The sequence below is a fragment of the Furipterus horrens genome, unplaced genomic scaffold (genome assembly GCF_987537825.1).
Source record: "Furipterus horrens unplaced genomic scaffold, mFurHor1.1.pri manual_scaffold_9, whole genome shotgun sequence".
In the NCBI taxonomy this organism is placed as follows: Eukaryota; Metazoa; Chordata; class Mammalia; order Chiroptera; family Furipteridae; genus Furipterus; species Furipterus horrens.
Window position 1 is genome coordinate 103,419 of NW_028327179.1, and position 23,449 is coordinate 126,867.

Below are 23,449 nucleotides of genomic sequence, written 5' to 3' on the forward strand. Positions count from 1 at the left end.
ACTGCTGAAAGCTAGGAACGCTTTCCCCAGAAGAGAAAGCACACACCTAATTTTCAGCAATTTGATGACTGAAACTTAACTCTGGACAATGGATAGACCCCCAAGAAAAGAACCCTGGATCAGTGAGGAACCAGTAGGGCTGGCTTCCCTGCTGCAGATTTCACAAATATCTAGAGTCAGTTTTAAAGGGAACTGGTTGACACTCAACAATTCTAAGATGGGTTCCCAGTGCCTGAGCTGGGGGACCAAAAGCATCCTGGGTGAACTGCCACTGTGTGTGGGAAGCCCTGGGGCAGACGCATGGCCCTGGGGGAGAAAGGAGCGGGAGCATGGGATATTTCCAGGGGAACCAATATCTTAAAATTTATGTTACTCGGTGATCCTGAAAGAGATGAGCTTCTGGTGTCTGAGGATGACGTACTCTTTTTTAAGTTTCAGAGTTTAATGTTTAGGAAAACATTTCCTAACTTGATTAGATCAGGTTTCCCCGAGTATCAGTACATGTCTCTGCCCGTCACACAAGTGTAGAGGCTCACAGAACCCACGCGGATGTCCGGCACTCCAGGATGGGCTCCGGTGCCCAGGGCTCCCCAACCCGTCTGGCAAAAGGAAGAAAGGACACAGGGGAGCCCTGGTCACCACCACGGGCCCAGTTTTCCTGAAACTGCAAAACATGGAGGGGAGGAGGCCCCAAGGCCTAAGCTGAGGTTCCTGGAGCTAGTGACACAGCTGGGACTGGGTTCCGAGGCTCAGCAAGGTCACCTCAGTAAGAGCCAGCGCAGGCCAGGACTTCAGGTGGAAAATCAAGGGGAGAAGGACCCCAAATTCTGGCTCCAATGCTGGCAGGGGGCCACGGTGTCTGGACGCTTGGTCCCAGGGGCACCGCGGTGAATGGAGGGCTGGCACGGAAGGCTGCGCGGGGCGGGAGGAAGAGGCGCAGCGCTGAGGACAGCGGATCCCGGCCAGCTCGCTGCCCGTGCAGGTCCCACAGCTCTGGCCCTTTCCTCACCTACAGAATGCGACAGCATGGGGGACACCCTGCAGCCCCTGCAAGGACACAGAATTCAGTTTCTCAGTGGCTGCCTAGAATGGACCTCCTCGGAGGGGTCTACCACGCAGCCCTCCCTCGGACAGACCCCAGCCTCCTGGAGGAAACAGGAATATCAAGGCCCAGAGAGGAACCACCTGTTGCTCCCATTTGTGCATTCCTTTGTTTCACAAACTTTTATTAAAGTGCCTACAGTGGACCAGGCCCTGGGGTGACAAAGGTGGGAACACACAGCCGCTGCACCCGAGGAGGTCCCAGCCTGGGGGAGGGGCAGACGCGTGAGCAGGTCGCGATGATCGACAATGTGTGGGTTCGTGTTGTGGGGAGGGACACACAAGGTGCTGCAGGGTGGAGGGTGCGGCAGAGTAAGCAGGGTGGGGCTGGGAGGGCAATAAATAGACTCCCCCCCACACACACTCACTGAATGGGCAGCATCGGCCCACTGACGCTGGAACCCTTCCTGCTCCCTGGGGCCCTTCCCGGCCCCTCTCCTGGGCACCCACGTGAGCGGCTGCAGTGACGGAGAGGCCCTCTCTGCTCTGGCGCAGACAGCAGGGGCCCCACCGCGGGGCTGTCCAAGGGGCTGAGAGCTCATGTCTGCACCGGACCCCAGGGCTGGTTCAGCCCTCCACCTCTCTCAGCTTGTCAAGCTGTTAAGGAAAGGCCAGGCGCCATCTTTTGCTCTTTGGCCTTCTCCCACAGGCAGGACACTAGCCCCCTCGGTGCCGGCCCCAGGTGGACGCCCCTCGGGAGCTGCACTCACAGCCGTCGCACCAGCTCGATGAGCTGCTGCATGTTTTTGTTTGGGTCCGACAGGCCGTTCCTGATGTTCTCCAGCAGGCACCTCTTCAGCTCAAAAATGGCTTCGCTGTACGCCAAGCTCACGGCGGCCATGGGAGGCACCCCGTGCCACAGGCCAGGGATGTGCCAGATGTGCTGCTTCTCAGGGTCACAGAACGCCAGGCCCGCCAGCGTCCGAAGGCCGTCTCCCTGCCTGCCCACCTGCGTGGCAGCTCTGCTCCCACCCGCGGGCTGCTCCAGCAGCGGCCTCCTCTCCCGCGGCTTTGGGCCCGGGGCAGGCGTGTCATGAAGGGTCTGGTACACAAACTGGTAGTTGGGCACATGTCCTGTTTCCTCCAGCCTCAGAAACGCATGCACAACAGCCGGCGGGACGTCCCGTGTTTCAGCTAAACTGACGACGGTGACGTTACTCAGCCCCATTATCAAAGTGGCCAGGGAGGCCTCCAGGTCAAAGCGCTCACCAGCCGTGGCCGGGGCACCTCCTATCAACCCCCCCGAGTCTATCACCAGGATGTGGTCACAGCCCAGGTCCTGGCTGAAGCTCTCAGCCACTGTGACGAGCTGCATGAAGGCCCCTCGAGGACCACAGCCCCTCCCTGTGGCAAACCGAAGCCCAAACATGGTGTTGAGAAGAGTGGACTTCCCCGTGCCCGGCACACCCAGTGCTGACAGCACCACCAGCCGTGACCTCTCCAGGTGCCCGTGCAGCTCCTTCAAGAGCCCGGTGACCCAGCGCAGGGGAGTGCTCAGTGTGCTCCCGTCAATCAGCTCCAGGGGCAGCCCCCTCACCAGCAGCTCCAAGGCCAGGCCTGGGAAGTGGGCAAACCGCCTCTGGCCTGCTGGCAGCTTCCCTGCCTCCACCAGGCAGCTCTCTGCCTCATATAACTGTGCCATCTCCCGCAGGAAGTGCTCCACCCCCAGGGGCTCTGGCCAGAGCGGCTCACGGAGGGCCCCAGTCCCACCCTGCTTTGGTCTCAGGGTCAGAACTGCCTCTGCAGGCTGCCTCGGCCTTGGCTGGGCCACCCAGGCCAGCCCCCACTCCATCCACCTCAGGAAATACTGCCTCTCGCCCAGGGAGGGGCAGCTGATGCCAGCCATGAACTCCTGCACACCCCCGGCAGGGTGGTGGCCGCTCTGCTGCGTGCGCAGTTCCAGCAGCCGGTGCCTCAGCTCTGCCCGGTGCTTGTCTGGAGGGTCCCCGGCCCACTGTGCCTGGCACAGCTCCTTCTCCACTCGGGCGGCCTTTCTCCACGGCTCCCCCTGCAGCCTCAGCTCCTCCCGGCGGTAGACGTCAGAGTCTTTAATGTTCCTGGTGATCCGCTCCATCCGGTCCTTTGCCCGCTGACACTCTTCACAGTCCTCGTCGACCTTAAGCCCAAGCCTGCGGGCTGCGTGGGCCATGTCCTCCACAGACACCCTCCTGCAGGGGGACCGGGCCACGTGCGCCAGGATGGAGCGGACCCTGCCCAGGAAGCGCACCCCGTCGGTGCTGCTGACCTTCACAAGCACGTGGGAGTGGTCCATCCTCAGCACGGGGACCAGCCTGTTCAGGAACCGCAGGTTTGAGTTTCGTTTCCCACGGTAAGGACTCAGGATGAAGTAGTACTTGGTGGCCGACCCCTTCATGGAGGACAGCAGTTTGTACTCCTTCTTGCTGATGTTGTCGGTCAGGATGAACACGGCTGAGGAGACTTCTGTCAGGAGCTTAAACTGCAGCCAATGAGACCCGATGTCACCTCTGAGATTCAGAAAGGCCACGGGCTCCGGGAAAAGGTCCAGGTCCTCCCGGCCACTGGGCAGGAACCAGGAGATCTCCACCAGCCCGTCCGCAATCTCCCGGGGGCTGCTGCCCAGGCTCAGGTCCCGGTGCCAGAAGCAGTCTCGCTGCCTGTGGCCTGGGCTGAGCAGGGCGTTCAGCAGCTGGGACTTGGAGTTGCTGCTGACCTCCATGCGCACGAAGGCGAAGGCGGGCGCCCGGGGCAGGACCACGCTGTCCTCCCGGAGGCTGCCCGCACCCCTCGGGGACGGTGCCCACCACGTCCGTACGACGCCCCGCAGGGCCCACAGCAGGAAGGTGTGGGCGTGGTTCTCTGAGTCAGGCAGAATGAGTGGGAGCGCGAACTGGCAGAGAGACATTCTCAGCACGATCTCCTGCTGCAGGAAGGCATCGGAGGACAGCAGCAGGGCACAGAGGAGGTCCAGGGGGTGTACAGGCGTGTCTGGGGTGGGCAGCTCCGAGAAGGAGTAAATGTCCGCGGAGGCGTCGTCGGCCGAGTCCCAGGAGATGACCTCCTCCTCCAGCGGGCCCTCCCTCTCCGCAGGCCGGCTGTCCGGGGGGGGGTCCAGCAGCACGGTGGTGCTCCGGGCCTCGGCATTGCGGGCCTGCAGCTTCCTGAGGAAGCTCCAGGGCAGGTCCCTGGGAGCCTGAGGAGCCCAGTTCCTCACACTGTCACCACTGATCTGCAGAGCATCCTGCAGGCCGAGCTTCTGGTCCTGGTAAGTCTCTAGTCCCAACAGCGACAGCATCTCCTGCAGTCGGCTCCTCTCCACTGTGGAGAGAAATGAAGATGTAAGTGCTCACCCTGCAGGCAGGGGCCAGGGTAGGGGTGGGAAGGGAGCACTGGGGGGTGGGGAGTGGACCCCTTAATACGGGGGGCCCCCTTAATGCAGGACCCCTGCACCACCTGCGAGCAAGACACAGTGAATCCCACCATCCAGATGCAAACACAGGAGTCACGTGGGACATTAGAGAGGAAAGAGGACAGGAACCAGGGGCCATCTGGGACATTAGAGAGGGAAGGGGACAGAGGTCAACGTGTCTCCTCTCTCTGGAAGCCAGCGGGCTCCAGCAGCACCAAGCCCACCTTCACTGGCTGCAGTGAGCAGCTGGGTACCCAGATGTGCAGGCAGCCTGTCTCCCCACCACCACGCCGCACACCCTGTGCATCCCCTGCACTCAGGCCGGCAGTGGGCTCCCCTTCCCTGCCCCCGGGAATGTCCCTCAGGTGACATGATCACTGAATCACCTGATTCTCCTGTTCAGGTTCTCTCCTCTTTACAAAATAGCTGGAGAAGCTTGAAAGGAAACAGGGAGCTCACTAGGTACAGAGTGCTATAAGCCACCACTAACTATTTTACAAGCCTGAAGCCAATAACACGGGTTCAATTTTTTCTTCTGTTTAGTAAACATTATCGTAAGTCTGCACTGATTTGTTCAGCTCTTCACACAGCACCCATCACGATCTGGACTCTCACGAACGCTGGATGCTCACAACAGTCCTGCCCCTGCCACAGGCTTCATCTGCTTCCCTGTCTTGGCCATGGCCTCTTACTGATTTTCATACTACATGTGGTCAGTACACTTTAAATGTTAACTAAGTCAATAAAATAAATAAAGATCCTGCTACTTCCCAGGACTCTCTCCATTCCTTTCTCCAAACAGGAAGTGATGCAGGAGATGCTTTGGGTGGGGTGCTCGGGTCACCCAGCAGCACCCAGAGCACCGGGACCATGGCCTCGCTCCCCCGCAGCCACCTGCTGCTGGCCGTCTGCCAACCCCGAGCAGATTCTTGGCCATGTGGCTGCAGTCGGACCAGGGGCTGGTGACTTGTTGCAGGAATAGGAGGACACCAGGGAGAGACACACTGAAGAAAAGACTCTTCCTACGTGGTCCTCAGGTTTCTGAGTTTTGCCAGAAGGAAACCAGAGACACCATTCTTCGTATCACACATGGAACAACTGTCCTTATTTTGTAAGTGGTATGGTAGTTGAGTGAAACAGTGAAAAGCCGGAGCATATCAGCCTACTGATCTACACACACATGCCCGTGTGTGACCCTCGCAGATCTGTCACTGAAACCACTGGACCAGACAGGTGGTTGCCAGACTTTGCTGGGCTTCTGAGTCCTTTTGAGAGCTTGTTAAAAAGAACATCCAAAGAGGCCAGCTCACTATGCCATTCTGTGCAGTCACAGCCCCCAGGGATGTGTTTCCTGGCACTACTACTAACATGTAAGTCGACATAAAGAGTTAATGGACTAGAGATGATTCTGAGGCAGCCAGGTGTGGGGGCCGCTGGCAGAGATGTCATTTCTCCTCAACAGGACAGGAACCTGGAGCAGAGAGAAGAAATGAGAGATAAAGCACGTACCTGCCGGAAAGTCGCTGTCCTGAGCCTCGTTTGAACCATCTGCAACAGCAAAGGAGAAGGTGTGTCACACAGACCAGGCACCTGGACTCACACCAGTTTCAGCTGGTCTCAGAACCTGCTCTGTTTCTCACTGACGCAATTGTTCAAAATGTAAACCCCAGTCAGTGTTCCCTTTGCCCGTTCCCTCTCTTCCCACCCCAGTGGCCACCAGGCTCCTACCTCCGTGCTGAAGCTCGCCGCCATCTCCATCCACTCCTCTCCACTCCAGGTCTGGAAGAGAAACACCGACACACTTAGTTTTGTCAGCAAGTAGGGACGGCCGCGTCCCAGCAATGCCACGTCTGGGAACATACCTCCAAAACCTGAAAACAAGGTCTCAAAGAGGTATTTGTACGCCCATGTTCATAACATCATTATTCACAGTAGCTAAAACAAAAAAGCAGCCCGGCTGCCCATCAATGAGTAAATGGGTGAACCAAGTGGGGTCTGCACATTATTCAGCCTTTACAAGGAGGAGGTTCTGCAAAACACTGTAGCATGGATGAAGCTGACACTGAATGAAATAAGCAAGTCAAAAAAGACAAACACTGTAGGAGTCCACTTAAGAGGAGGTACCCACAGTAGTCAAATCAGAGACAGGAAGTATAATGGTGGCTACCAGGGGTGGGAGGAGGGAGAATGGGGAGTGATGATTTAATTGGCACAGAATTTCTTATTTGCAGGGCAAGTAAAGTTATGGGATGGTGGTGCTGATGGGCGTACAACAGTGTGAATGTATCTAATACCCTGAACTGGACACTTAGAAAGGGTTAGGATAGTAAATATTATGTATGTTTTAACAAAAAAGAAAAAACCTTTGGGGAAGAAAACAATTTTATAATGAAGTTATAAAGCTGTGCAATCTCCACTTCTTATCTATTTAGTTCCGAAACATTTCCATCACTTGTAAGTAAAGCTCTGTGCCCATGAAGGCACTTTCCCATCTCTTCCCAGTCCCTGGAGCAAACCTCCACCGCCTCCCATGGCAGCTGCACCATTTTAAACTCCCACCGACAATGCACGAGAGCTCCCATTCCCCACACCCTGTCCAGCACATTCTTCTCTTGATTTTTTGATACTAGTCATTATAGCGGCTGTGAGGTAGTAACTCACAGAATAACTATTTGTTTGAATTAATAAAAACAAAAAGACTTTAACCCAAACTCATTTGCATATTTTGTGGAATTATTTTTGCATAACTTATTACTATCCAACAGAACACATTCATTTGGAGAAGCACTGAGTTAATGAAAGGTACATTCAAAATTAGTTACTGAGAGAAATTAAGAAGTCTGGGGGTGGCCACACCTTAAAGCTGAAGTCACAAGGGGCAGCTATAGCCCTATCCCGTAAACCTCGAGGGAAAAAAACAGCTGTGACCAGAAAGACCACAAGCCTCAGTCTGCGAAGACAGTTCCAATTTACACCTGTGGGCCCAACAAAATACACCTTCCACTCTCAGCAGTGCCCAGGGTGGGAACCAGACAGTCACTCTGGACACGTGTCGGGTAGTTATAACACTCAAACTGCAGGATGTGTCCTGGCGTGGGTACCACCTGTTCAAAATGGAATCTCATGTTGAATATACAAGGGGAGTTTTCTAAAGACCCCCTAGCTGCAATATTCTTGTAAAAGGAACAACAAAGCCATAGCCTTCTTTACTTTGCGGTCTATGTGCTCAGGCCAGGCGGTGGCTGGGGTCTGGCTCCCAGTGGGGGTCAGTGGGGAGTTGCCCACCGGCCGTGCAGAGGGCCCAAGCCCTCACTCACCTGCGATGGCCACAGCTGCTCGTCTCTCAGAGGCTTTTACTTCTGGGGCCACTTCTCCCAAATCTGACTGTCTGAAACAATTTCAGAAGAACATTATAGTTAAAAACAATGAAATATCACTTTTTGCTTTCTAATTGGTTACATGTCAAAATCTTGTGAAGAGCCTTTCAAAACTACAAATCCTGATCACACCCCAAAGCCTCGAAACCAGAATCTCGGAGGTTCTGAGTCCAGGCCTGGATGCCAGTGCTTCTGAGCGCGCCCACAGTGGTTCTGCTGTGCAGCCACATGGGAAAACGCCAGCACCCTCAGCAACTTCGAGCCGGAGCACAGACAGCCATCCAGGAAGACACAATAATATGCACACCCTCTGACCAGTAATTCCACACCTACCCTCTGGAAATAATTAAGATATAGTTACGAAGATGTTGATGCCAGCTTTATACATCACAGGGAAAAAATTGGAGACATTTTGTTTTTAATTTTTTTAAATATTTTTTTTATTTTTATTTACTTTTAGAGAGGGTGGAAGGGAAGGAGAAAGAGAGGGAGAGAAACATCAATCAGTTGCCTCTCATGCGCCCCTGACTGGGGACCCAGCCTGCAACCCAGGCCTGTGCCCTGACTGGGAATCAAACTGGAGACCTCCCAGTCTGCAGGCCAGCGCTCAATCCACTGAACCACACCAGCCAGGGCAGCACACATTTTAAAACAAAAATCCAATAACAGGGAATTCTGGTCTGGTCTTATTCTGCAACCGTCACAAAACACGATGAATCTCACTTTGTAGACACAAACATGGCATGGAAGAGGCTGTGGAATGGCACAGTGGGGAAGTCGGGTCAGTGTGTGCAGTGTGGTGAGTTGATAAAGCTGGGCATGTGTATCTGCAGGTAGACATGGGGAGCCAGAGGGTAGTCACAAAAAGTAGACAGTGTGAGCAGGGAAGGATAGTCCTGAATTATTCTAAGTAGGTTTGATAGGTACGTACAGTCCACTTCAGAATCCACTCTTCTAGGTGTGTCCTAGGAAGGAGTGAGCATGCTGCACTGCCAGGAGCCAGGTTCCACAGCTGGAGAAGGGATGTATGAATGGGGGGAGGTGGCCAGACACAGCACGCACAAGGGCTGCACTGGGACGCACTCCTGTGCACCGTGTATGCAGGTTTGCGAGCACATGCACGGATTTCCTGGCTCTGTCCCCTAAGCAGGACCCAACATCAGCTGTGCAGGATTCCTGCTGAGAATGTAGAACCTAGATCTAATCATGTGGACAAACACAAAAGGAAACTTCATGCTAGATGGGGAGAGAACTGTATTTTCCCAAAGTCTGAGTGTTGTAACATACACACAGACAAAAGTGAGGAGTACAAGGAGCACTTTTAGGGTCTACTGAACAAACTGAAATATGGGTGTTGTCAATGTTAAATTTGCTAACAATAAAAACTTTACTGTGGTTATGTAAGAATATCTCTATTCTCAGGAAACAGACACCAAAGGATTTCAGGATAAAGATTGTTTGCAACCTACTCTCTAATGCTTAAGAAAAAAGGACACAACCCTGGATAGTGTGGCTCAGCGGACTCAGTGCCAGCCTGTGGACCAAAAGATCACCAATTCGATTCCCGGTCAGGGCGCATGCCTGCATTATCGGCCAGGTCCACAGGTGGGGGCACATGACAGGCAATGGATCAATGTATCTCTTGCACATCGATGTTTCTCTCCTTCTCCTTCTCCCTCCCTTCCTCTCTAAAAATGATTAAATAAACTTTTAAAAAAGATATACATGTGCATTTACATGTGCCTGTGTGTGTACATACACATACATAGACACAGCGAGAGAGAAAGAATGGGAGATGAGAATTGTAAATGAGCTAAAATGTCAAGAAAAGGAGAAATCCTATTTTTAAAATTCCTAAGCAGAAATTATTTCAAAATAAGAAGTTTTAAAAGTTAGTAGTGGTTCGTTACTTCTGGGTAGTATATCGGTTTATTCTGTCTTATTTGAAGCCTTTTAAATAGGTGAAGCATGTCCTTATTTAATAAAACTAAAAAGGCTGTGAGAACAGTACTGTGAGTGGGGCATCAGGGCCAGAATACGGCTTGTGGGGGCCTCACGGAGGCCTGACACCTGGGGCCCCTTTGAGCCAGCGGCAACTCGTCTGGGGCAAGTCGGTCCGGGGTAAGCCATCCCGCTCCACTTACTTCACCAGCAAGACAACGACTTTGTGTTCACCCAGTCCACCCTCCCAGGACCCCTGCTCCCAGTTCCGCGTGTTCCTGGGGGGTCACATCCTCTGCCCTCCCCGAGGAGAGTGCCAGTAACCATGGTCACTGTGGCTGAGGCTCTTTCAGCCACTTCACAGCAGAGCTCTGAACTCTGATGTCATCTGAACCTGCTGCCTATAAAAACGGGAGTTTACATGGTCTTCACTTTTCGGCAAAGAACATATACAGTGGTCCCTCTCTGTATCACGGTTCACTTATTGCGGCCTCACTGTATCGTGGGATTTTAAAAAATATTATATTTATTTATTTATCGCAGATTTTTCGTTATATTGCAGGATTTTGCAGTACTGTATACGTATGTTGTTAGTAGGTTTAAGAGTGTAGAATAAATGTAAGGCTCCTCCTTCGAGGGGAGCTCCAGAACGCAATACCTACGGTGAGGGAACACTGCATGGCTTTTATAATGAAAAAAGCAACGTTAACAAAAGAAAACCGCAGGATGGTTAAGAGAGTTCCCCCGAGGGAAGAACCAGAGTGGTGGCCCCAGGTCCCAGGGACAGAAGAGAGGTGTGCACAGCCCAGGGCAGGGCAGGGCACTCCCCAGTTGGCTGCCAGGACTGAGCCTGTACTCCAACCTTTCTTTCCTGCACACAAAGCAGGGAGCCAGAGTGGCATTATCACAGGAGGGGCCTTGAGTTTGTGCTAACTGATGAAAATACACATAAAGTTCTGTACTTCAGCCAACGAGAGAGAAGAGCGACAAAACCATGCCTGCGTCCAATGCTTTCCATTCACAGCTCTGCTCTCAGTAGGCGCGTCCCCTCAGGTCCTCGTGTTGGAACCACAACCCCCCATTGGGGCTGTTTGGAGAATGAGGTCTTTAGGAGGGCCATTAGGGTCAACCGAGATCATAGGAGTGGGATGGGATGGGTGTTTGATCACAGGAGGAGACCCCTGGGGTTTGTTTTCTGTCTGTGGGCTCCTGCAAGAAGGTCAGCCCCTGCAAGCCCAGAACAAGACCCCAGGAGAAGCCAGATCGACCGGCATGTGATCCGGGATGTCCAGCCCCAGAACTGCGTGAAACAAGCATCTGTGGGAAAGCCCCAGCAGCAGCACCTGCTTGGTCACGGCAGCCTGAGCTAACACCCCAAGCCACCCTGCAGGCAGAAGGGAAGCTCAGACAGGTCAGGCCTACAAGCCCGGAGACAGACCTCAACCATGAACCTTGGGCTCCCCTTTGGCTCATTGTTTTCTATGCTCAGAGAGGTCTCAGGTAACTCATAGTTACAGCTTGTAATGATACAAACCCTATCAACAAGCCCACCTGCCAACTCTAAATCCAGCCACTTCCCAAGCACACAGCCTTGAGCTTCACGGAGCCTCCACGGGCCGGCCAGACCAAGACAGGGCACCAGCACCACTTCCAATGGCCAGACACAGGCTACGGGGCTTTCAGCCAGGCAGTGTCTGAAGGTTACTAATATCATTAATATCCTTTTTTGATGCCAAACATATGACAAATATAAAATACAGAAAAACACAAAGGAAGGTCTTTGCTCCTTCGAAAAAGCATTAACACATAAACCAACTCTCTTGACCGTTTAATCTAGACGTGTTGCTGTGGGTCATTCTATTAATTAACAACACACAGGACGACATTCTTTGTGTCCATTTCACTCTTTTGTCGGGGGCTCCATAGGTTTCGTCTCCTGGCCCTCACAAGGCCCCAGGGCACTAAGTCACAAGGAGAGCCCAGCTCAGGTACCACCCAGGAGCCACGGCACAGAGGCCCGGCATGGGCTCCTGGCCTCCGCGCTGCCCGGGCCTGCGGCCTTGCTGCCACCACCACGGCTCCCCTTCTGTGCTGGCTTACTGCCTCACACAGACTTCCCTCCAGGGCAAGGGTGAGCGGACCGCCGCCCTGAGGGCCCAGGGTGTCCTGTCAGTGGGTGGACACCCCGGTTTGCACACTGGGCTTCCTGCGTGTCTGCAGCTGGAAGCAGCCGTCTGCCTCACTGGCTGTCACTCTAACAACTACCTGAGGAGTTTTGCTAGTTACACCCAAGACCTCTGAGAATAGAGATGTCAGCTGCCACTCAGAGCTGTGCACAGCCGGGACAGCATCCCTCAGTGCCCAGAACAGCATCCAGACCTCATGAACTGGGCTAATTCCTAGTAACAAACCCAGCTCCTTCACGATGGTTCCAATGACACAGAAAGGCACAGCAAACCGTCCAGCAGGAGAGCTGCCGGTTCACACGCAGTGTGGTCGCAGCGTGGTGTCAACTGCTTTGTGCCATGAAGATTCTAGCTCCATTTTTGCTGTTTGATATTGACAGTTTTCAAGACCTGCCACTTCCCCCTCCAGCTCCACATCTGGGTCCCAAAACAAAAGCCAAAGCCAGTTACTCTGCCTACAAAGCCTCACTATATCAGTATAAACGCTTTCAAATCCTCCCTAAAGATATGTTCAAGTCCTAACCCCAGTGCCATGGATAGGACCTTATCTGGAATTAATTAAAGATGTGGTCGTACTGAGATGGGGTGGCCCAACGCCCTGGCTGGTATCCTTGTAAAAGGAACATCTGGCTACACGGGAAGAAACACGTGAGGCCTCAGAAGCCGAGGCTGCAGTGACGCACCAACCGTCGAAGGACACCGGGTGCTCAGTAGGAGGCACAGAGCAGACACCCTCGGAGCTTCCCGGAGAAACCAGCTGCGGGCACGCCAGCTTTGGACCCCTGGCATCCAGAAGTACGCAGGAAGACATGGGTGTGCTATAAGCCCCCAGCCTGTGGTGCTGTTCCAGCCCCCGGCAAACTGACACCGTGCACGCGGCGATGGACGGTGGGTCCGCTGGGCCTGCCCTCCCGCGGGTCCTCCCCTCGAGCGTCTGCTCCTTTTCTGCTTCTCGTAAGGACGGCAGTCACCGGATTAAGGCCCAGTCTTGCCCAGGGCGACCTCATCTTAACTAATCACATCTGCAAAGACTCTGCTTCCAAAAAGAGGTCACATTCTCAGGTCCTAGAGATTAGTACTTAAGCACATTTCAGAGGGAGGAGGGCTCAATTCAACTCACACCACCACCCAAAACTGAGGGTCATCCCACCTCTGTAAGGGGACCACACATTAGAAAAGTTTAAAAGTCATCCCACAGAAGTGGGAACTGAGAAGACACACGTGAAAAGGTTCCACTGAGCGGCACGTGGGGACAAAAAGATGTCAGGTGTCAGGGCACGTAAATGGATGAGCACCGTGTGGCCTGGCATTTAACCCCAAAACACGCTGTAGTGTGCAGGGAGCCCGACCAAGGGCCCTGTGTCCTTTTGCCAGGGGAGCGGCACTGAGAAAGGACACCTTCCCCTTGGGCAAAGTGTCCTGGCTGCTAGCAATGCCCTTCAGCGGGGCCTGAGGCAACAATATTGCAACCTGAGGAGAGAACCAGCATCCAAGAACCCAGCCCTCGTCCGGAGCTCATGCCGCACAAGTTTACCAGACGACAGGTAATGGCTCTGAAGTGCAGCCCTACTGCTCCAGGAACTTACACTAGAGCGGGGCTGGAAAGAGGTGATAAATACTCATGACCCAAACTCTACAGAATATATACATATGAGCAACAAAACCAGGGGGCCATCCCAGCCCTGCACACCTCATTCAGTTAATATCAGGATCTGGAGATTTGCAGATACGAAGCAAGTTTATGGAAAGCAGTCAGTATTCTCTTGGATTTATCCACATGTTCATTTGCTGCTAGGACCCTTTATGAAGTTTGAGAAGCATCAGTGAAGGACACAAACATCAGGAAACTGAAAATAAACAATTTTTAAAAGTTTTAAATAGAGGAAACACAGGAAGATGTAAGGTGCTCAGGGTCGGCCTCCCGGAGCAGAGCACCTGCCCGCACAGGCCTGGCAGGAGGTGAGGACAGCAGCCACGCAGTCCTCTGGGGCAGTGGAGAGGGCAGAGGGGCAGCCAGGCTGCGGCCAAGGCCCCGGGAGGCTGGGACAGAGAGAGCAGTAGAGAGGCAGTGGAGAGGGCAGAGGGGACAGAGCTTCTCACCAGGAGAAAAGGCTGGCTTTGGCTCTGGATGATGCTCTGAGTCCAAGGCGACACGCCTGTCCCATGCCAACAGCAGACGAGAGATGATGAAGATCAGACCTGGGTGGCCACACCCAGGCTGAGAACAGAAGCTACATCTCCGAAAGTCTCTGCGAAGGGTTTCAACAGACCGGCCAGAGCGTGTGAGAAACACGGTGCAGGAGCTCCCACGCGTCCAGGCTCAACAGGGCTGCCGCTGTCTGAGGCGGGAAGGGCCGGGGGGTGTGGCTGGAGGGGTTGCGAGCAGGCTGGTGCTGGGGGCGGATGCTGCGCAGACACAGGGCTACAAGGAGCTCACTGGGCCCAGGGAAGTCAGCCCTCCACCCTGTACTGGGCGGACCGCTGTCAGCTCCTTCCCTAACGACAGACATTCTACCCCCAGCAAAGGCAAGATTGCCTTGCTGTGTATCCACGTAACAGAAAGTCCTGAAAACCCAAGATCAACTGGAAAACAACTGCAATCAATGAGAATGGAGAGCTGGGGACACCCGGCTGCCTTCTTGCATATAAGCAGCACTTGAGAAATATGGAGAAAAACGCCCATTTATGGTACCAACAAGGAAACGTTTAGGAAGATATGTTATAAATGAGCAACATCTACATGAAAAGACTCTAAATGCTAAAGAATGTAAGACTTGAACAAATGAAAAGGCAGACTGGAGAAAAGAAGACAATATAATTTTTAAAGACATTTCTCCCTCAATTAACCTATAAGTGAATCTAGGTTGAAAACCAGATAAGTTGATTCTATGGAAAAAGATTTTTATGATGATAATCAGGAAAATTCTGAAAAAAAAAGCGGTAATGAAGGAGGACAAAACCTGCCAACAGTCACACGCAGGCAAGGCCACTGCAGTCAGGCTGCAGTGCTGGTCTATGCAGAGCCCAGGAGCAGGGCCCAGACACGGGCCAGATACAGTGTGGGACCTGGTGATGGTTCAGTTACAACAACCTGAGAAAAAGGTGATTCCTAATACTCCTTCCACCAAAATGAGTACCAAATGGGCCCAGGATTTAAATTAGAGAATGAAACCAAAAATGCACTGAAAAAAAAAATTAAGTGCTTAAAAATATATCAGAATAAAGTCAAAAGGCAAATGACAAATGGATGAAAAGTATTTGTGACACAGATGACAAAAGACTCACTTTATCAATGTTCAATGATCTATATGTCCAGGAGAAAGAGCCAAGGACACCTGCAAAATGCATTCTGAGCTTAGGACAAAACAAGGCCACAGCACCCCACTGGGTCTGCCCCTCTGAGGGATACAACCTCAGTAAGGAGCAGGGTGCACTGAATTTCCATTTCAGTCCCTTCTGTACCTTCTGAGATGTGTACCAGGTACATGTATTACTTCTTTGTAAAAAGAAGTAAACTAATGATTTCATAAAAAGCCACAATGTAGAGCCCTGGCCGGGTGGCTCAGTTGGTTGGAGCGTTGTCCTGTACACCAATCGGCTGCAGATTCAACTCCCAGTCAGGGCACATACCTAGGTTGTGGGTTCAATCCCAGGACTGGGTGCACCCCGGAGGCAACCAATCGATGTTTATCTCTCACATCCATGTTTCTCTCTCTCTCTCTCCCTTCCTCTCCCCCTAAAAAAAAAAAAAAAAAAAAAAAAATCAATAAAAACATATTCTTGGGTGAGGATAGGGGGAAAAAAGCTGCAATGTACAACATCTACAATGGAATCCACATCTGAACTACGATGGGAAAGGCCATCCTGACATGAAGGTGGGGCTCAGAAAGCACAACCTCGGACTGGAACCCTCCTTTAAAGGAAATAGCCGCTTCTCAGTTATTTCATCACTTCAGCCATCTTTTGTAAAATCATGACCGAAGGGACAACTGCTCTGCTAAGACAGCTTCTGGCTCCGACGACGAAGAGCGAGAACACGCCCTCACTGCAGCTCCATGTGAAGCTGGCCTGAGAGATGCCGCCTGTCAGGGCCCAGTATTTTTGTGTGCGCCTCCGTAACCAAATTTAAACCAATCGTTCTTAACAGGGTTGTTTTATATCAAGTTTTAGTTTAAACTCTTAACTGGGTCTCAGTTTCCTTACCTGCGAAATGGGGATAAAAACAGGACTTACTGATAGGGTTGTTGTGAAGATTCAGTAACTTAATATGTGCAAAAGCAGTGAGAACAGGGCTTGACAACACACTTCTTGGAAACAGGGTTTGGAGGCCCCGTCGTGAATAGCCCAACAGAAGTCACAGCACTGCCCATCCTTGCCCTGTCTCCTGCAGCTCCCACAGCACCAAGTCCCGCAGGCAGAGTGTCTGCTGCTAGGCTGACCCACAGGGCCCAGGGGATCTCAGAAAGCCAGGTCTGGAGGTATGGACTGTCCCCAGTCTGTCCATAGCCCTAGTGCATAGTTCTCTCTATGAAATGACATAACGTATACCAAAGGTTTTGTGACCACAGCTTTGCAGCGGGTATCCCTCATAAGATTACAGATCTGTGCCAACTTCAGACTCATGGGGTTACTCTCAAACAGCTGGAACTGCAGGTAGCTGGTCTGAGCCAATGCCACCTTCCATAGTGACACTGCTTAGGGCCTGCTGCCTCACGGAGGGGTACACCAGCCCAGCACCAAGTCCACTTCTGATCCGAGTCTACAAGGTAGTGGGCTTGGATGCTAAATGCACCATGACTTTTTTAAAAACCTCAGGGTTTCCCTGCATAGGCTGACCCCTACCTGCTGCCTCACCCCTTGGGCTGGACACAGTGGGACCTTGGCCCCTGGGTGAGTCAGCCAAGCCTTCTGAGGGGTGAGCCCTTGTTTATTCTATTTATGAGCTTAAAGTACTGGGTGTGTCTGGCCACTGCTCCCCAAGCCTAGAAAGTGCCCCGGTAAATGGGAAAAGCCATGACAGGTGGAGACGATCAGGCTGCTGTCACCGGAGCCAGCCCCCCCCCCCCCCCGGAGGGCTCTGGCCTCACCACCTCCGTGGCAAGCCCGGCGCCTGTAAATAAAGGCCCGCTGCGAAGTGGGAAGGTGGGCGGCCTGAATCACATCACCCCAACCAGGCACAAGCCCTCTGCGAGGCGGACAACAGTCCAACAGTGCATTTTACCCACTACAGCCGTGACCTTGAGTCTCATTTTCCTCCTCTGTGAAGCAAAGGAAGGAGTTGGGCTGTCATTCCCAGCTTTCATGACTAAATTACCAAAATAAAAAGTAATCATAATTAATTACTGAGGTTTTATTTTGCAAGTAGAATTTTTTTAAAACTGCAAACTCTGCCTGGTACCATCGTTTCCTAGAAGGAACGTGTAACACCGAGACAGCTTTAGGAAGTGAGGTCAGAACGGGGCAACCGTCCCAGCAGGCCCGCCGCTGCCGGGGCCCAGGGGTGCCGGGCGGGCGCCGGTCTCCCTGCCCTCGCCCCTGCTCCTCGGGTGTCCGGGCCGCTTCCCTGCGGCGGGTGAGCCGACTCACAACACGCGGGCCCCGGGCGCGGGCTCCCCTCTCCTTCCCTCCCCTGCCGGGCTGGGCCCGGCCCGGCCGCGGCCCCGTCCGCCCAAGGTCGGCCAGCGGGGCCGCGGGGCCTGGCGGGCAGACGACCCAGAGGGGAGCGCGGCCCCTCCCTGCGCTCCCCGGACCGCCCCCCCCCCCCCCCCCCCCCCCCGCCCAGCCGCGGCCCCGCTGGCCGCCGGAGCGCCGCACTCACCCGGGCGACGCCATGAGCGCGGCGAGGTCTCCGCACCACCTCCGCTTCCTCCGCCGCGCGGCTTGGGGAGGGGCCTCGCGCCGGCTACCGGCTGCCCGCCGGACGCAGTGAGCGGCAGGGCGCAGGGCAGGGCGGGGCGGGGGCGCAGGGTGGGGCCGCGGCGGGGGACTGGCTGGGAGGTGCAAACCCCGCAGGACCCCGGGTGGGAAGGGTTCTGGGGGCCGGCAACCAATCGCGTGAGGGAGGTCGCATAATTTCTTTAAATGTTAGTTTTAAGATATACTTTATAATAATAAGTAATAAAGTTCACTGAAATTAAAACAGGACTTTTCGTGGCCGTGGGCCATCCTGTGTTTTCCCCCGCCCCTAGTGTTGCCAGTGTTTCATTACTATAAACCCTGTGGCCAGCAAGCACCCTTGCGGCCAAAACTTCCCAGACAGCCGATTCCTTAAGCCAAGTTTCTAGGAGCTGAATTTCTAGGTCAGATGACATCAGTGTTTTTAAGTTTTCAGATACTGACATCTCCATACAGACACACATCAATCCCGACACACGTATATACCTGCATGTGCAAACATGCGCCTACATATATGCAGACTACACACACACACACACACACACACACTGCTCTTCCAGCAAGGTCACCAACACTGGTGACAGAGCTACTTTCCCCAAACCCTCAATAACTTCCACATTTTTACTTATCTTTGCCAATTTGATAGGTTAAAAACCAGTATTCCGCAAAATGACAGAGTAGGAAGTTCCAGGCTCCATTTCTCCACAGAAACTTAGAGACAACAAGCAGGAGCCATCGGAACTAATTCTGTAGGGGCTCTGAGACAGACGTAAGTTTCACAGCCACCAAGCGAACGCCCCAGCGAGAAAAAGCCGTCTCTGACACGGCGTGTTCGTGCGCCACCGCCCGAACCCTCCCCCGGTGGGGCCGGGGCGGCCCTGGTCTAGAGCAGGTCGCCTCCTGTGCGCTCCGCTCCCTCTAGTTCCGGGTGATGGGGGTGTGAGGACTGGGAAACGGGATGGGGACCCGGTTTGCGGAAGCCGGGGGAGCCCAGTTCTCACCGGAAGAGCCTGACCACTGGCGGTCTCTGATAATGTTGCTCTACTTCCGCTGACCGGCCAGGTGCTCTGTTCCGGTGGGAATGGCGGGTGGGGTGGGCAACTTTGGTTCCGGTTGCGGCTGGAAGGACATTTTAAAAAACAGAAAAATGGCGGTAAGTTCCTTCCCATCAGTAATTATTTTAACTGTAAATGGGTTAAACTGTCCCATCACAAGGCAGAGATTGACAGAGTAGATTTTTTTAAATGGTCCAAGCATAGACAGTCTACAGTCTCTACAGAGACTATATAAAGATAGAAAAAGGTTGAAAGTAAAAGAATGGAAAAATATTCCATGCAAGTATTAACCAAAAGGAAACTATACTAACATGACAAAGTAGACTTTAGGTCAAAAACTGTAACAAGAGATAAAGAACATAATGAAAAAAGTCAATTCAAAAAGACATAACAATTATAAATATATAAGCACCAAAAAAAGAGCTCCAAAATATAAAAAGCATACATTCACAGAATCACAGGGAGAAACAGACAGTTATATTATAATACCTGGGTATTTTCATAGCCACTTTTAATAGAGAGAAAAAACAGACAGAAGATCAATAGGAAAATACAGAACTTGAACAACAGTACAAGTCAATTGTACCCAACGGACTTATTCAGAACACTCAACAGCAGCAGAATACACATTCTTCTCAAGTGCACATGGAATGCCCCCCAGAATAGACCATATGTTAGACCACAAAGCAAGCCTTAGTTTAAAAAAGTGTTTTTTAAATCATACGAACAATCTTTTCTGATCATGATGGAATGAAACTAGGGGCCAAAAACAGAAGGAAAACTGGAAAAATCACAAGTGTGTGGAAATTACACAACAAGCTTTTAAACAACTGACAGTTTAAAGAATAAATCACAAGGGAAATTAGAAATACTTTTACAAAAGTAAAAATAAAATAAACACACCAAAATTGCAGCAAAATCAGTATTGAGAGAATTTTATACCTGCAAATATTAATATGTATGTTAAAAAAGATATTACAAAGTTACAATAATCAAAACAGTATGGTATTGGCAGAAAAATAGATACACATATCAATGAAATAGAACTGAGAGCCCAGAAATAAACCCACACATATATGGGTAGCTAATTTTCAACAAAGAAACCAAAAACATACAATAGAGAAGTGTAGGACACCGATCTGTATGGTATTGGAAACTGTGACCGCTACTTTGAGCCGGGACCAGCATATGGGCCCGTAAGTCTTAAGGACAAGCTGGTTGGCATGCTCCAATTCCTGTACAACCGTTCCCACTCTCCAAAGGGTCTTAGGAAAAAAAGATAAGAATGCAATGTCCTCTTTGACACTAGCAAAGCCTGCTCTACCTGCTCTTCTTTGTATGTCTCCAAATCTGTATCAATGGAATGTCTAACTCCGGGAGTGTACTCTAAGCTTTTGCAATGTACTCTGGCCCTGAAAGTCTGAATCGCTTATTACTACATGTTGATTCATATTTCTCTTTGTCCTTGCTAATGATAGTTAGGAGGGGGGCTGCCTCCTCAAGTCATGCATTTCTGCATATAGCCAACCTAATAAAAACTCAGACCCCGGAAAGGTCCGGCAGTGTCCTCCACTGAGAGGCACTCCCTTTCTCTTTCCTCAGACACGTCGCCTCTGAGTCAGTCATTTCATCCGCATCAGGGATCTGCAGGACAGGTACCCCACAGAGAAGGGAAAGCCTCTTCAATAAATGGTGTTCATAAAATTGGAAAGCTACATGCAAAAGAATGAAACTAGACTAACTGGCATCATACACAAAAAATAACTAAAAATGGATTAAAGACTTGAATAGAAGACTGAAACAATAAAATACATAGAAGAAAACATAGAAGGGTCTTTGTGAACTTGACCCCAAAGGCAAGAGAAGTAAAAGCAAAAATACATGAACTGGAATACATCAACCTAAAAACCTTCTGCAGAGCAAAAGAAACAATCAACAAAGCTAGAAGGCACCCAACAACATGGGAGAAAATATTTGCAAATAAAACATCCAATAAGGAGATAATATTCAAATTATATAAAGAACTGAGACAAAACAACAACAGAACCAAAAAATCCAGTGACAAAATGGGTGGAGGACCTGAACAGACTCTTTACCAAAGATATACAGATGGCTAACATATATATTAAAAGATGCTTGACTTCACTAGCTATAAGGGAAATGCAAATCAACACCATGATGAGATACCATTTCACATCTGTTAGAAGGGCTATTATTAATAAGCCAAGAAATAACAAGCATTGAAGAGGATGTTACACTGCTGCTGGGAATGAAAATTGGTACAGCTTCCAAGAAAAATGGTATGGAGGTTCCTCAAAAAAATGAATAACAGAGCTACCATAGGACCCAGCAATCCTCTTCTGGGTATCTTAAACATTTAAAAACACTTATTTACAAAGGTACATGTACCCTTATGTTTATTGTGCCATTATTCACAACAACCATGGACACAACCTTAGCAGTTCTTCAACTGATGATTAGATGAAGATGTGGTACATATATACAATGAAATACTACTTAGCCATAAAAAGATGAAATACTGCCATTTGTGACAAAATAGATAAATCTTGGGAGTGTTAGGGAAATGAATCAGATGGAAGGGTGAGAACCACTGATTTCACTCATGTGTGGGATATCTTTAAAGAACAACAAATAGCGCTCGCTTTGGCAGCAAATATACTAAAATTGGAACAATAGAGAAGATCAGCATGGCCCCAGAACAAGGATGACATGCAAATTTGTGTAGCACTCCATATTTTTGAATCCTGAAACCCCAATTCAAAAGAACCTATGCACCCCTATGTTCATAGCAGCACTGTTTACAATAGCCAAGTGCTGGCAACAGCCTAAGTGCCCATCTGTAGATGAGTGGATCAAAAACCTGTGGTTCATTTACACAATGAAATACTATGCAGCAGAAAGAAAAAAGGAACTCCTGACATTTGCAATAACATGAATTGAACTAGAAAGAATTATGCTTAGCAAAATAAGGCAGACAACAAAAAACAAATACCATATGATATCGCCTAATACAAGAAACTAATGAACAACACAAACAAACAAGCAAAACTGAACCAGAGGCATGTAAACAAGGAGAAGACTAACAGCTACCACGGGAGATGGGGGGAGGGAGAGAAGGGGGCTAAGCAGGGGAAGGGCTTAGTAAAGGAACTGGTATAAATAACCCATGGACATGTACGACGAGGTGGGGACTGACTATGGGAGAAGGGGTGGGCTGAGTCGGGGGAAGAAATGGGGGAAAAAGTGGGACAACTGTAATAGGAAAATAATAAATAAATCAAAAATTAAAAAAAAACTTTAAAGAATCTATTGAATATCTTTTAAAAAAGCAACAAATAAACTCAAAAACACAGACAACAATAGAGTAAGTGGGTGGAAGAAAATAAACACAGTAAAGGCTGTCAAAAACATGGTGACAGAGACCAGACTATGGGTGGTGAGCACACAGTGGAATATAGAGATGTATTATAAAGTTGTACGCCTGCCATTTGCAACAACGTGGATGGAACTAGAGAGAATTATGCTTAGTGAAATAAGCCAGGCAAAGAAAGAAAAATACCATATGATATCACCTAATACAGGAAACTAAAGAACAACACAAACAAAGGAACTAAATAGAACAAAGAGCAGAATAGCAGTCAATAGGGGGGAGGGGAGAGGGAGAGAAGGGGGATAAGTAAGGGAAGGATTTAGTCAAAGAGCCTGTATGAAAGACTCATGGACGTGGACAACGGGGAGGGATATGATTGCGGGAGAGGGGGTGGGTTGGGTGGGGGAGAGAAATTGGGGGAAAAGGGGACAACTGTAATTGAAAAACCAATAATAATAATAATAATAATAATAATAATAATAATAATAATAAATAAATAAAGTTGTACGCCTGAAAGTTATTTAATGCTACCCTAATAAATTCAATTTTAAAATTAAAAAAAATCTCAAGTTAATAACTTTAACTCTATGCCTTAAAGAAAAGAAAGAAAATCAAACCAAACTCAAAGTTAGCAAAAGAAAGGAAATCTTAAACATTAGAGCAAAGAAAAATAGGGACTAGAAAACAATAAACATCAATTAAAATAAAAGGTTTAAAATTCCAACAAAATTAACACACGTTTTGCTAAACTCACTAAGAGAAAAGGAGAGAGGACTCAGATTACTAAAATTAGAAATGAAAGTGGAGACATTACTACTGATTTACAGATGTAAAAAGAACTGTAAGAAGATACTATGAAGTAATGCAACAACAAATTTGGATAACCTATTTGAAAAAAACTTCCTGGAAACGCACAATCAACCATAACTGAATAATGAGGAAATGGAAAATCTGAATAGATTTATAACAAGTAAGGACATTGAATTAGTAATAAAAAAAAAAGATGCCATAAAAGAAAACTGTGGGTCAGATGGCTTCACTGGTAATTCTACCAAACATTTAAAGAATTGACACCAATCTTTCTCTAACTCTTCCAAAAAATTAAGGAGCACTCA

The 23,449-nt window shown here is 50.2% G+C and overlaps 1 protein-coding gene and 1 pseudogene across 4 annotated transcripts; one reads left to right on the forward strand and one right to left on the reverse strand.

The window, feature by feature from the left end:
• Positions 1-1,713: 1,713 nt before the first annotated feature.
• Positions 1,714-17,913, reverse strand: URGCP (upregulator of cell proliferation). 4 transcript variants are annotated; one of them, XM_090286938.1, is made up of 7 exons: positions 15,624-15,676; positions 14,094-14,242; positions 13,684-13,792; positions 7,807-7,877; positions 6,218-6,268; positions 5,999-6,037; positions 1,714-4,398 (listed from the first exon to the last, which is right to left on the reverse strand). In XM_090286938.1, exons 3-7 carry the CDS (start codon positions 13,686-13,688, stop codon positions 1,808-1,810), a joined length of 2,757 nt encoding a protein of 918 aa, XP_090143064.1. In that variant the 5' UTR covers positions 13,689-13,792; positions 14,094-14,242; positions 15,624-15,676; the 3' UTR covers positions 1,714-1,807. The 4 variants fall into 4 exon arrangements, with proteins under 4 accessions (XP_090143064.1, XP_090143062.1, XP_090143063.1 ...); XM_090286936.1 differs by lacking the exons at positions 13,684-13,792; positions 14,094-14,242 and adding an exon at positions 17,812-17,913 and having other exon boundaries at positions 15,624-15,729; XM_090286937.1 differs by lacking the exons at positions 13,684-13,792; positions 14,094-14,242; positions 15,624-15,676 and adding an exon at positions 17,812-17,913.
• Positions 17,914-21,602: 3,689 nt separating this feature from the next.
• Positions 21,603-21,703, forward strand: LOC150001139 (U6 spliceosomal RNA; annotated as a pseudogene).
• Positions 21,704-23,449: the final 1,746 nt, after the last annotated feature.

Bases quoted from the DNA above. Each gene is read 5' to 3' on its own strand.
- URGCP (XM_090286936.1), bottom strand. From the start codon at position 15,697: ATGGATGTGAGAGATAAACATCGATTGGTTGCCTCCGGGGTGCACCCA. The intron at 7,878-15,623 runs GTATGTGCCCTG...AAATTGTTTCAG, and splicing joins GGATTGAACCCACAACCTAG to ACAGTCAGATTTGGGAGAAG. The intron at 6,269-7,806 runs GTGAGTGAGGGC...TTTCTCTTCCAG, and splicing joins AGCAGCTGTGGCCATCGCAG to ACCTGGAGTGGAGAGGAGTG.